The sequence below is a fragment of the Apteryx rowi genome, unplaced genomic scaffold (genome assembly GCF_003343035.1).
Source record: "Apteryx rowi isolate R43461 unplaced genomic scaffold, aptRow1 scaffold_577, whole genome shotgun sequence".
Lineage (NCBI taxonomy): Eukaryota > Metazoa > Chordata > Aves > Apterygiformes > Apterygidae > Apteryx > Apteryx rowi.
This window is the reverse complement of record NW_020450846.1, coordinates 292,404-305,809: the sequence shown is the minus strand read 5'-3', so window position 1 is coordinate 305,809 and position 13,406 is coordinate 292,404. Positions and strand designations below refer to the sequence as shown.

The 13,406-nt window shown below is 45.3% G+C and overlaps 1 protein-coding gene across 1 annotated transcript in view; it reads right to left on the bottom strand.

The window, feature by feature from the left end:
• PAX7 (paired box 7) overlaps positions 1 to 13,406 on the bottom strand; it is a 106,194-nt gene that overhangs the window by 36,669 nt on the left and 56,119 nt on the right. The window contains exons 5-6 of the mRNA XM_026082432.1: positions 2,782 to 2,947; positions 1,831 to 2,030 (exon numbers count right to left, since the gene is read on the bottom strand). Coding sequence (XP_025938217.1) covers positions 1,831 to 2,030; positions 2,782 to 2,947 — 366 coding nt within the window. The remainder of the gene's footprint in view (positions 1 to 1,830; positions 2,031 to 2,781; positions 2,948 to 13,406) is intronic.

The following is a 13,406-nucleotide window of genomic DNA, read 5'->3' as shown; positions in this document are numbered from 1 at the left end:
CACTTGTGATAATCTGAATTAATCACGTGCCTTGGACTACTGAACCTACAGTTTGCCTTTGAATTCCATACCACATGCTCGTCTCCCAAGCCTAGCTACTAGAAATCTCTTGTCAGAAAGATATCTCCCTATTTCCCCCACAAATTACACTCTCTGAGGCAGTATTTAGCCCCATGCCAATAACACTTTTACATTTTATATCTTATGATCATTCAAAGCTAGACGTGGGGTTTTTATACCATTGCAGAGAAGCGGCAAAATTCCCTCTTTCCATTGAGGCTCAGTGTTTGTTTTCACACTTGAGAGATCACAAGCTATTGGACCTTAAAATCTATATACCTCTCTGATGTCCCCATTTATTGGACTCCTCTCTAAACAGTTGTAGCCTTTTCATTTCAGATGCCTACCTAATTTCTCCCTGTAGTTTCACATTATTTTGCACTTCCTGTCTTAAATAGTGCTGATGGCCACTCTGAAACAACTGCTACAGTGCACTTCATATGGTTCTGTACTTCACAAGCGACTGAGAGCAAAAGTAAAATGCATTTGGTACCCCTCCAGGATGGCAGACGCCACATGAATACAAGTCCTTGTTAATTTTTAGCGTACAATATGCGCCTTGTTCCACTTAAAAGCAAATGTGTATTTGGAAGACAGATTATGTCAAGTAAACCAAAGGGAAGATTAAAGGCTCTACCTAATGAGGTGACAGAAAATTAGAATTCTTATTGCAGGATGGTGATAGAGAGTGGAGCTATTGTGGGCTGTATTCTCAGCTGGCAAATCCTGACATGCCCATCGACTTCTGTGGAGCTCACCAGCTGAGAACGTAGGTCCACTCCCATTGCACACGCATAGCGTGAGCTCTGCTCTCTGCTTTCTCCGGACCTGCTGATGACGGCGGACTTAACCTCTCTGCATTGCTGAGGCTTGTTTCTCTATCATGTGCGGCACCGCAAAGCCATGCGCGCAACTGGTAACGATCTGATAAAACCTGGGAGAGGGGCTCTTTGAAAGGCAGCTGGGCTAAGGCCAGACCCAAGAGTCAGGTCATGGGCGTTCTATTCTGAGTTCAGGCAGGGATTTTAAAATCAGGGGTGTGTTACAGGGGGAGGCCAGGGCTGCTGCCTCGTAAACTTAATATACACATGCTCCATTCTTTTACAGGAACAGATGCATGTAAATGTATCTTTTCTCCTTTAAAGCTTACCTGCACCTCTTATTCTGACCTTGTGGAAAGCTGTCATAAGCAGAATTGATCACATGACTATTAGTTCTTTGAAATCAAATCCCAGATCTACACATCCCTGCATTTTGAGGAAGTTCAGATCTATGGGATTTTCACAGGTAGGGGCTTTCCATGTTCCAGCCAGACTTCGACAAGCTGGCTCAAGCTAATCTCTAGATTAGTGGCTCACAAATCATAGACTACTCCTAAAGACGCTGCAAAAAATAACTAAGAAAATCAAGTCTGATGTCATTAGGCTAAAATCGACAATCGAAGGGCCAACCTGCAATGGAATATTTTTTAGAGGGCTAAAAAGATGAACACCAATGCTCTAGGTCCCAGTGTTTGCAATTACAGTGTGCTGTCTCGAATACAGGAACTAACAGGATACAAATGCTCCGGCAGCATGTCTCAGGACAGAGATACTGCCGGTAAACAGATCAGCTAATTGCTTTAACTAGGCAGCCTCCAGGAGTTCGTGACAATAACTCCCTTGTTAATCATAACACATTGTGATAGCCTGAAGCTTGCCCTGCTCTCAGAGGATCTGGACCAGCCAAATGCTCTCAGCCAAAGAAAGAGAATGGAAGTGGGTCACATACCTGTGGAGAGAGGCCATTGCTAACAGGATTCATGTGGTTGGCAGGAGCTGCGGCATTCATGAAACTGTCCGAGTAGCTGGAGAAGCTGTGTCGGGCCCCGTAGGCAGAGCCGGTGTCAGCAGCAGCTGCTGCGGCAAGCCCTCCCTGGTGCATGGTGGATGGCGGCAGCGGCTGGGGTCTGTGTACGGTGCTTCCCCCGTCTGCGGAGAGATTGTTCGTAGGTCAACAGTCATGGGATGCTACAGCTGGGACTGGGCAAAACATGGACTGATGGCTTGTCCATCCTGATCTCAGCCCTGTGCTAACGCAGCTTCTATGTCTCACCATCTTTGTGCTCCATGTGAACACAAACATTGTTTGACAGTTTATGTACAGTACAAAATATGCAAACCTGGGGTGAAATATCCTAATTTTCTCTTGATTTCCTCCAGACAAAATCTGTAAATTCCTTTGTAGAGGCCGAGGCCAAAGACAACTGGAATCAGCAACATCCCTTCTACTAGCTTCAGAACCTGCTCCCAGAGGACAGCCCCCAACATACCTTGCTCTCAAGAAAACCATTTCTAAAGGAAATGCAAGAACTGGTGCAAACTGGTTCACAACTGAGTCCCAGTATGGAGTTTAATCCATCATGCGGGATAGCCTATAGTGCACTTGCTTTGTAGACTGATGTGCTCTCCATTTCAAAGCTGAGCAGAGTATCATCAGTTATGAGACACACTGATGCAGTAGAAAGGACCACAGGACAGAGAGCAAACTGGATCTCCCCATTTTCCAGAGGAGACACTGTGGAGTTTCCACTGACTTGAGACAAAAGTTGGCCTCCCCAGCTAAAGAAGCCACCTACCTATTACAAGAGTCTAAGAGGAATGTCACAAATCAGAAAGGGAAGGGCTGATAGGATAACATAGGGCAAGTGGAGAGGAGCAGTGTATGGGAATGGGAACTCACCTTGGGAAATGGTGGTCGTGGGGTAGGTGGAATCCGGCAGCTGGTATGGGGGGAGAGTCGGCATTCCTGTCGGCGGGAAGCCCCCCGGCAGCAGGTGGTTGAAAGCCGCAAGCTGGTTCGCTCCCGCTTGTTTGCGCCACCTCGCTCTTCGGTTACTGAACCACACCTGAGACGGGGAAGAGGAAAGAGCACGTGTGATTCACTCTGAGCTCCTGTCCCATCTTGTCTGGATTGCTGATGCATCAGATGGAAACGCATCCGGAAGCCAGAGGAAGAGATGGGGAACACAGAGAAAGAGAGAGAGGGAAAGAGAGAGAGCATGTCCCAGTATTAGAGCACTGACCAAAAACAGGTTCAAGTCACCACCTGACTTTAGGAGTATTAGTCTGTTCTTCGGTTCCTTTCTCTCAGACAAGAATACTACTCCCTTGTCTCCTAGGGACATGGTGAAAATACATGCATTTAATATTATGAAAGATTCAGATACTGTTAAGAATGTGGGAGGGCGGCTATCAGCAGCAGGGTGAGATGAGGAGGAATAATTTAGCTTGTGTATTCCAAGAGAGTCCATACCAAGTAGATGTATTGCTACCACCTGGCCATTCTGCCTTGTTATCTGACAACTATGTGAATTATGCTGAAGGATTAAGTACCATCATAGCAACACGGCTGCACTGTTAGGAGGGATAAATAGATAGATTAGCATCATGGTTTCTGTGTTAGACAAGCTAAATAGATAGAACCAGACCGGAGGGAATACAGGCTTTTCTTAGCTTCTCTATGCCGCAGCAAATCACTCTYGTCTGTATGCTAAGACATGTTCTCCTTGCAAGAGGCACTGCAGTATGTACTAGCATTGTACTGCAGCCAATTTAAATCGCTGCGCATTAAAATAAACCTAGTATTAATGCACGTGCAAAGCTGGGCTCATGTTTCCTACAATGCTGGTTTACCTGGGAGACTCAAGGAGAGATTTTTCTAAATGCATTTGTCTGCCCTGATGTGTTTTATCGTGGGCAATCTCCCTTCTGGATAGTGGGAAGGGCTTCTCAAGCTGTCTTTTGGGCTTGGTTTACTTTATTTAATCAGAGAGGCTCTCAGGACCGATTTCTGTTTGGGGTTGAGAAGTATGCGGATAAGCTTTCAAGCCAGATGAGAATGCAGCTGCTGGACTTTGTGAGGCCTAAAGGGCTAGAAAACATGATTAAATTTCACAGCAACAAGAAAAAATGGAGCAAAAATCGAGAGTGTAAAGCATTCAGGAGGAAAAAAATCCTGCATCAGGCTTCCAAGATGCTCAACATCAGACCAGAAGCTGGGGTTACAAGGGTCTGAGGCACTACAGGTCAAAGTGTCTCCAAATCTTGTGAATCAAAACAAAACTTTCTTCTTTAAATACAGTGAAGATGGGTCTGATTCTCATCTCACTTCAGACATGCTCAAGATCTCAAAATGGGAGTCTTTCTCTGGCCTTTAAATTGAGTTCCCCTGTAAATGTCACTTAGTTTCCTTTCTTCTTATTTGCACCTATATGCTTAATATATGTCTATATTTGCACCTGTATACTTAATTCACTCGACATGACAAGGCAACATGTTTGCAATTGAGAGCTTCTTATTTAATGGAGTGTTGGATCTCAGTCCACACGCACTGCGCTGGTGCTCCGACTGTACACAGAGCTGCAGTGAAGTGGAGAGGTCAAGGCGATGGTGCAAGATTTTCATCATAGTTGGTATTATACGGATTTTTGCATCTGGGAAACAGAACCAGGCCTGATAAGCAAAGCTGAATTGCTGGTTGCAAAAGGAAGTATATGGTGAACTTCACGCACAAATTACGGTGAGGCGCTCTGGATTGCACTCTGTTACTGCTCTTTCCATTAGCGCTACTCAGCTAGCTAGGGTGCTGCGGAAACGGTTTGATTTAAACCTGCTAACGACAGCTGTGTGTGACCTACTGACGTCTATAGAAGAGAGGCAGGCTCGGGTCCTGGGCAGTCCTTCACTTCATGCTGTTATTTACATCCACGCACAGTAATGCTGTCAAAATAAATATTTCATGTTTCTCTACAGCCTTTCAGCTGAGCCCCTCTGGGTGTATCCATATTAGTGTTTTAGTTTAGACAGGAAATGTGCTTTTGAAGTGACTTTTTTGATTCACTTTCAGCCCTTCAGTTCACACTGTGGACTGCTCTTGGGAGCACACAAACTAGATCCCTTCTAGGTTAAATTCAACTGAAAGATGCACCCCGGGCATGCACACAGCACACTCCAGCTGCTAACTCCATTCAGTCTGCGGGAGCAGACCAGAGCTGGTCTAAAGTAACCTCCCTGAAATGTATACAGTGTTGATGTCAGGTCCTGGGCACCAAATGTTTCTCTTTAAAGAGCTGCTCCTATTCCACAGTACTCCTTGCTAAAGTAGTATAACCTTTTAGCACCTTCCAAAAGCCTGACAGAAATAGGTCAGCTTACATCCGATCTGCATTGATCAACAATGCCCATGCAGGTCAGAATCTCTGTGTTCATTGCTGGCACCAAAACTCAAGGAACGCCAGTGAAATCTAGGACAGAGTTAAGGAGAGAGAAATGAAAGAACATCAAGGTCTGAAACATTTAGCAACTCTTTCATACCATCTAGTACAGGGTCCAATCCATGACATAGTTTGCAGGAGCAGTAAGCAACACGAATAAATAACAATGACCTTAACCTTTTGTTTGCCCTGATCACACGAAGCGGATGGTCCTGTCCTTTTCCCCTATTTCACTTACACATGCATGCATGTGTAATTCATGCTCATTAAGGAAACAGAACTTGGCTCCTTCTTTCACATCATTTTCTTCCACTTTACAAGTTAAGAAGGACATAAAAACTTTCAGAATGTTTCTACTAACCGGATAGGAACATAAGGAGAGAGACAAATCTCCAGGAAAAAAAGACCTAGTCCCTGTCTGGAAGAGCCTCCGTTCCAAAAAAAGGCCTCAGTACAGAGGCCTTTAATATAAAATTAAAATAACTGGAGGGAAAATGTAACCAAGCAGCTATGAATCCAGGAATCAGGAAGGAAAGAGAGTCTGGACTCTGAGAAAGTAAGAGACACTCCGGTGAATTCTGACACTAGAAAGGGTGGGAAAGTTAAGAGCCAGATGCTGGCAAATCCACTCTGGATTAGAAGTTTAGAAGAAACATGTGGAGTGAGGTGATTGAGTACGGGACAGGTTTCTCAAACAGCATACCCTCGCGTACTCTGGTTCTCCCTGTGCGGTTTGTCAGTCGGATTAGCTAACACATGATCAAAACACGGTTTTGGAGAGATTTGCATTATATGATGTTATACCACGTGAGGTTATTGCTCTCCATTCACCAATGCACGTACTTGCATCTGGTTTTTAAAACTCAAAGCCCCATGATACAGCAAGTATCAACAAAGAAGCCAAGGGTGTTCTACGGTGGTGGCATGGACCCTTTATTCTCAACCTCAAACTGCTTTCGGCACCAGCAGGGCCAGGCTATCTAAAGGGAGCGACCTGCTTAAGTTTCTGCTTTTTCAGCTTCCCACTCCCTTTCTTGGCCTGTCTTTGCGTTTTCATTCATATCATACAAATACGGTTAGAAGTCTCTGATCTTCCTCCTTGGCCTTCACAAACTCTACTTCTTTTCCTCCAGATTTTTCCTGAGAAGCTTTTTTTGCTACCACTCTTTCCTACACAAGCCTGCTCCTCCAGTCTTGCTCTTCCACATCCAGTTAGAGGATGTTGATGCTTTTGTGTTTTAAGGGAGAGAAAAGGATACGCTGGATCCTTTCACAACTAGGTACAGCCGGCCAGAAAGGCCTGTGCCTGGGGCATTCTCTGGGTGTCTTGCATACTTTGGTCTGCAAAGCACATGGGCTTGGGAAGGAAGGAAAGTTAATTTTCTGGGCAGTGGACTATCTTCAGAGCAAGAAAGTTAGTTCCTAATTATCCTACAGGTGTCTTGTATGACACAACATTGCTGCATTCAACAAAATTTGATCCTTACACTATCCAGGCATCACATCGCCACTTCTGAAGGGAGGATGAAAGCATATTCTCACCTTTTTGTTTCAGTAATCAGCCATCTGAGATAGAGACTCTCTCAAACTACAGATACAAACAATACCTCTGCCTTGGTTGGAGCATCATAGTAAGACAAATAATAAACAATAATAACAGTAAATACACACGCACCAAGTGCGATGCACAGCTACATGCTTAGCTGTAGTGCTTCCTTACAGGGACCGGTTGGAGGATCCAACCACAAATACACTGAAACCTTCCACAAAGAATTTTATAGGATTTATCTTCCTTTGCAGAGGAAGGGACGTTTCATGGCCCAAACAGGTTGATTCTGCCCCTTATTTATAACCCACAGAAAAAAAGAAGATACATTCCAGCTAATGACGTTAGCAATTCTTTCCCTTCCCCTGCCTTAAAGGTGGCTCAGGCCTTTATGCTTATAAATCATTTTATTGGTAGTTGAAATATAGAGGCTACAGCAGCCAACTGTAATGCGAGGCGCACTTCAAAGGGAACCTGCTTTCATTTCACAACAGTTAAGGTTTTATCAGCCACTAAAGATTCCCCCTGCCAGAGGATCCTGTTACACCATATTAAGCCCAGGGTGAAGGCTACAGCTGCTAAAACCAAACCATGGTGGGAAGAAGATGAGGAAGAGGAAAAAGTTTTGAAGATGCTGGTCTGCCTGCGGAGACATTGTTCCGGAGGCTGCTGGGATGGGCTTTGGCTTAATTGCATAGCTGGACTTTTCTCCTGGGACAAACTTGGTTGCCACTTGGGAAAAGGGCTGTTCAAAGAACCCAACAGCCAATAAACTGCCATAGCAGAAAGCTGCTTTTTCTTAAAAAGACAAAGTTCGTCTGGGCATGGCAGAGGGATCCTGCACTGTGTAAGTTTGCTGCCTTCCAAGGGCAAGCAACAGCTTGTACCTGCTAAAAACATTGGGGGGTTTGTGAACCATCTTCCAAAGAGTGCATCGTATAGACAGGAGACCTTACAAGAGCTAATTGCTGTTCTAATAGCTGTGGACCCAGCATCTTGCTTCTCAATTTATTAAACCCAGGGCAGAGCAGAACACCGTCCTGCATTTCACCCATTACGACTAATCCAGCTACTGCACCGTCCGCTCACTCTCCATCTTAGCTATACGTAGCCCCAAACGATGCCTCCCTTCAGAGGACTGCACCTTCTCATCCTGCCTTTAACCCCTCTGCAAATCCCGACTCTGCTCCGTCTTCCCCATGCCCTTTTTCAGATCCGAATACCTGAAGTCTCCCCAGAGAAAGGGGTTTGTAGAGTTAAAAATATTCCCCTGCCTTATAGGAACTGCTCAGCTCTAGTGAGGGGAAGCACAGACACAGGAGTGTCCACACGGAAAATAACTTACAAGACGACATCTGAACAGGTTGTTCTCGTTTTAGTCACGCCCAGGATCAGATAAGACTAGAGTCCCCCATTGTGCCACATGCTGCACTTCTGCTGCTAGAAGGATCCTGCATGCTAATTATTCAGCGCAGAATATTACTCAACCCATTACCTTCACCATCCTCCTTACAGATGGGAGAGGAAGGCACAGAGAGGCTAAGAAACCTCTCCAACCCATCACTGTCTGCCTAGCAGAACCAGCTGATTCCAAAGAGCCCATCTTCCCAACCAGACTGGGTTTGGGGTTCGGGACAAAAGTTAGCGCTGCTTCTGATTTAACCCGAACGCCTGCACCCAGCCCTGCCAACGGCCTACCCAAGATGTCCTCGCCACTTGCTCTCAACCAGCAGAACAGCGGAGAAGGGCTGTGGAGACAGCTGCCTGCCAGGATGGGGCTGGACTGAATTATCCCCACAGCCGCTGAGATATGGGTCAGCTCCCACAATTTGTCAGACAAGGAGAGGAAAGGAAGGTCAAAAAGAGCCTCCTGTGGGAAAGAAAGCCTGTTGTGTTCCTGCTCGGCCTAATCAGGACTTGATGTTGGAGAAAGATAGATGGGATAAGTGAGCTCATAAATGAAAACAGGGATAGAAGAGACAAGTCGTGCCCTGGCTCTCCAGCAGAATGGAAGAGATGCAACATGTGTTTGTTTTCGCGGGCCCAAGAGCTTGCAGAAACCAGGTGGAAAAGAATCACATGGTCACTTATGACTAAAGCACACAAAAAAATTCCACCAAAATCAGAGAAGGTGCCTCCCCAGCAGCAACTGCTTGCATGGAGGAGGCTTTGCCAGATCAGGTCCCTAAAGGCCTCCTCAGAAGCAGGGCAGCTCTCCACAGTGCCTTGCTTTGCCCACACTAGTTGCAAATGCTGCAGAAGCTGGGCTTTCTAGCAGGATCACGCAGGAGGCTTTTAGAGAGGGCGAGAGAGTGGCTCTAGCAGCAACAGTGGTGAGAGACCAAGGGTAGCTATTGCTCCGTTTGAATGTCTTCTTTCAGATGCTACTGAAAGTCAGCTCTCCCTGACTGAAAAGTGCTGAGATGTTACAGGGAGATGGGGTCTGGTAAGTCCCTACAACAGCTTAGCGATGGTTACGCTTCCTCTGCCAGGAGCTGAGGAAAGCAAAAACCAGACATCAGAGACATATGAGCATCACTGGGGCTATTGAGATAATTCCTTACAGAACATGAAAACGGCCCACAACTGCGCACAGATTTTAAGCACGTAGATTTTACCTGTGCATGTAGGGATATGGCCATATCTACTGACACTTTGGTTCAGTGCTTAAAACACTGAGCCTCTGTCACTTGTGAGTGATACRGTTAAGATAAATGTTAAACAGGGCTAGTAGGGCAGAACAAATGATTCTTCACAAATGAGATTATCCAATGAATTTAGTCTATGTTTCTCTTAGCATATCCCAGTTCCTGAAGGTGTTGGCTATTTATAACTATCTTTTGAAGAGTTTAAACACAGTTTCTGGTACATGGATTTTCTTGCCAACTACTTTAACAAACCATTGTTAGCAGTGAAATATTCGATGTATGACATCGGTTATTTTAGTCTTTTTAATGTTTGGTTGGCAATCTGGAAAAAATATTTCAAAGAAGGAAAAAAGGYAGGCAGAATAAAGAAGTGCATTTTTTCCTGCAGGAGTGCATTTGCTCACATACCTATAGTCAACAATCTGAAAAATAATCATGTCACAACCACTTACTTTACCAATAGTCCATCTCTGACTTTAAATGTTCGTTACAGTATGAACACCTCATAACTACAAATGGATTTCATCCTCTGGACGGGGAAATAGGAGACAGGAGAAATGAAAGAGCTCAGTCCACTTCTGTAGTGAGACATCCTGCCCAAGTCAGGATTTGAACTCATGGCTTGACAGCTCCAAACCCAGCCCCACCTAGAGATGCAGCTTTACCACTTACTGTAACAAGGAGGTTTTATGTTCAGCAAGTAAGAAAAATTAGCACCGCATGAAACAGCTATTGAATACTGAATGATTGTTTGCAAATACAGTTACTGCTATATTTTCCAGCTCTGCATTTGATGTACTGCACTTGCTTCTCAGTGATTATTTCAGTTGTCAGAGAAAATTCTGTTAAATAAATAAAATGAAAAAAACCCTCTGTTTTACTTTTCTCTTTATCTCTCTATAAACTGTACATCTGAGGATGAATAGGACTTGTGAAAGCTGAAAGAGCTTCATCACGATGAATTCACWGCTGTCATAAAGCAGTTGCAAGGCAGTGTGCTTTACAAAGTGCCTTCTCTCCACTTGAATACCTGCTTCTTAGATGGCCCAGTCTTAATGGTGTTAGAGCTGCATTTAAACATCCCAGAACAGGCTTTGATGTTCACACCTCACTGAGGTGTATGAGATGCTGGGGAGCAGATTTCCTACCGCTATTGTTTGGCTGGACATAGATCCGGCTTTAACAACAAACCAGCACCACACTGATTTATACTATCAAGATTTTCTTTGCAAAAGAAAAAGCTATGACTCTTTAAAAATAGCTTAAACGCTACGGAAAATGGATGAAAGATTAAAACATCCTGGCAAACCCTGCTCTTAATTCTTATAAAGATTTTTCATTGTCAACCAATCTATTTAATTGGTACCCCAGTAAACAGAAGGCCTCCTTCCTGCGCTGGGGAGACTGAGGAACAGCCTCAGGCATCCCAGCTGCTCGAAGCGATGGCACATTTATTCACTTTACCTGGCACACTGGGTGGTGGCTATGTTAGAATTAGGAATTCAGTCCACATGCAAAGTGTATGAGAGTCAGCTTGGTCCACCCTTGCTGGACTGCAAATTTTGTGATAAAAGTTCTTCTTGTAAAACCTCTAGGAGGCCCTATTTGTTTTTAATACAATGGCACAGACACTCTGCTGCTATAAATCAGTGCGACTTCACTGACTTCCATTTAGCCCAGCTGAGGGTGCAGCGTTATACGCTACCATTTCATCCAAGAAACTGGGACCTAGTTCATTGCTTTGGCCTCTGGGTCCTCTTTTCTTTGTAAGAAACTCAAATCATTAGCATGTTGTTTAGTGGCTCCCTCTTTCAACTCGGTGGCCATTCTGCTACTCGGTCCAAAGCAGACCAAGAACAGCAGAAAGTTTAGTGAGAATAGGACAGACAAGCAGAAGAAGGAACTTACTTCTCTGAATCTTCAACAAAACTCACGATTTTATCTAAAATTCAATGTATGTCATGTTTTACCGAACCTGAATGGATTCCTCTGTCTCTGCCTCACGAGGGTATCTGCAGTAGCTAGCAAGTTTGAAAGAGCATTTTCTGACATAGGTTACTCCAATTATTTCATACAGATTCCCTGCCGCACAGATCCAAAACAAGTCGGTCTTGTCAAATTACGCAGCAAAGCCTGGAGCTTGTATTTATTCCTGTTGATTTCAGCCAATGTTTTGCCAGAAGGGCTACAGAATTAGGCTTTTCATTTTCATCCTTAGCAAACTATAATATACTTAATGGAATAGGTCCAACTCTCTTAACATAGCTGGGACTATGTCCCCCTTCAGTGGGACATTTCTATTTCCAAGGGTTTAGATTCCTGTATTTCTACTAAAAATATCAAAAGTCTTGATCCTTTTCTAAGCAAACCCTTGGATATGGGCATAGGATGTGCTGCAACTCCAAGAGATGATCTTTGGCTTWTGCAAGAGTCAGGTAGAAAAAGACTTGCCACTGAAGCTTGGACACCTGGAAGTTTACTAGGCTTTTTTTTTGTATTCAGTTTTGATGTGACTAATAGATGGATTCGGGGCTCATTTAGAGCATATTAGCTGGAGCAAGTGCACTGTGGCTCACTTTTCTTTAACCCAATTTCATTTCTGTTTCTAATTCAGCCTGGAGAGAGGTGAAAGAACAGCAGCAAGGCAGCGAGACATCAAGCACAGAGTTACTGAACGAATGGAAAGCGATGTGACGAGGCTGTAACCAGCCTCCCCCTTTCTCTCCTTAGCAGCATCCTTGTGCAGCGAGGTCTCCGTAAGACACGGAGGGGGGGAAGCATCTGGACCCTCCTCRCCACCGCAGCTGCATTCAGCCCTGAGCTACGCAGTGCAGAAGCCTTGCTGGCTTTGCCTAGAGGATCCGCTGCTTTAAAGCTRGCTGGAAGAGCAGGCTCCCCTCAGCCCTGACCTCTCCCGGGAGCTGGGTGTCGCTTGGCATCGCGCTGCGGGTCTCTCGCCGTGCCCGGGCACACGCACAGGCAGCGCCACCGAGGTTCTCACGGAYCGGCTGCCGCGGTGCCAGGGGCTGTTCTTACCCCGGGTCGTCTATCCGGCCACTCCAGCGTGTGAGAGCGCCGCTGGCCTGATGCCGTGGCAGACGAGCGTGCCAAGCCGGCCCGCGCCAATGAGAGCCCCGACTGCCCGCTCCTGTGCGCGGCCTCTCAGTGCCCTGGCTCCTGCCAAAAACACAGGGCAGCTGTTGTGCCATAACCTCATCCCAGGCCTCTTCACAAGAAACGTAAACTAGTCGGACCCACAGGAAGAAAGAAAACATTCTCCGCTGACCTTTAAGCGAGAGGGATTGCCTTAGAAGAGCCAGTTTGGAAACGTCTCAAAGAGTTTGGGAATCAAAACACCAGGCAAACAACATTAGACTCGAGCAGCTTAGCATGACTCCAATTAACACTCGGAGCTGGGGGAGACCTGCTCATCCCCAAACCACCCCGCCATACAACCCCCATTTTCRAAAAGCACCACCTCAAAAACTGCTATAAATCTTTGGCCAGAATGACACCCGCTGACAGAGCACCGGGCTCCCCACTAGCACACCACAGAGCTGTTTCAGAAGTCRCTGGGAAATTCATTTATTTCTCTGCAACTAGACTTCGGGGTGCTACTGGGAAATGGGAGACTGGGGGGTTTCAGCTTTTTCCCCTTGAAAACCGAATTACTTCGTGAAAATTTCCAAACAAATTTGAATGGATTTTTTTTTTTCCTGGCGCTCCGTCTAGCATTTCTGAGCTCCTATAGCCCAATCTAGAATATAGCTGTTTGTTTACTACAGGTTGACACTGTGCCATAAAATATATATTACATGAGTACCCCCAACACGCACTGAGATTTCAGAGACAGAACYGCTCCGAGTCTTTTTATTAAATGAAACAGCCATTTTCTCCC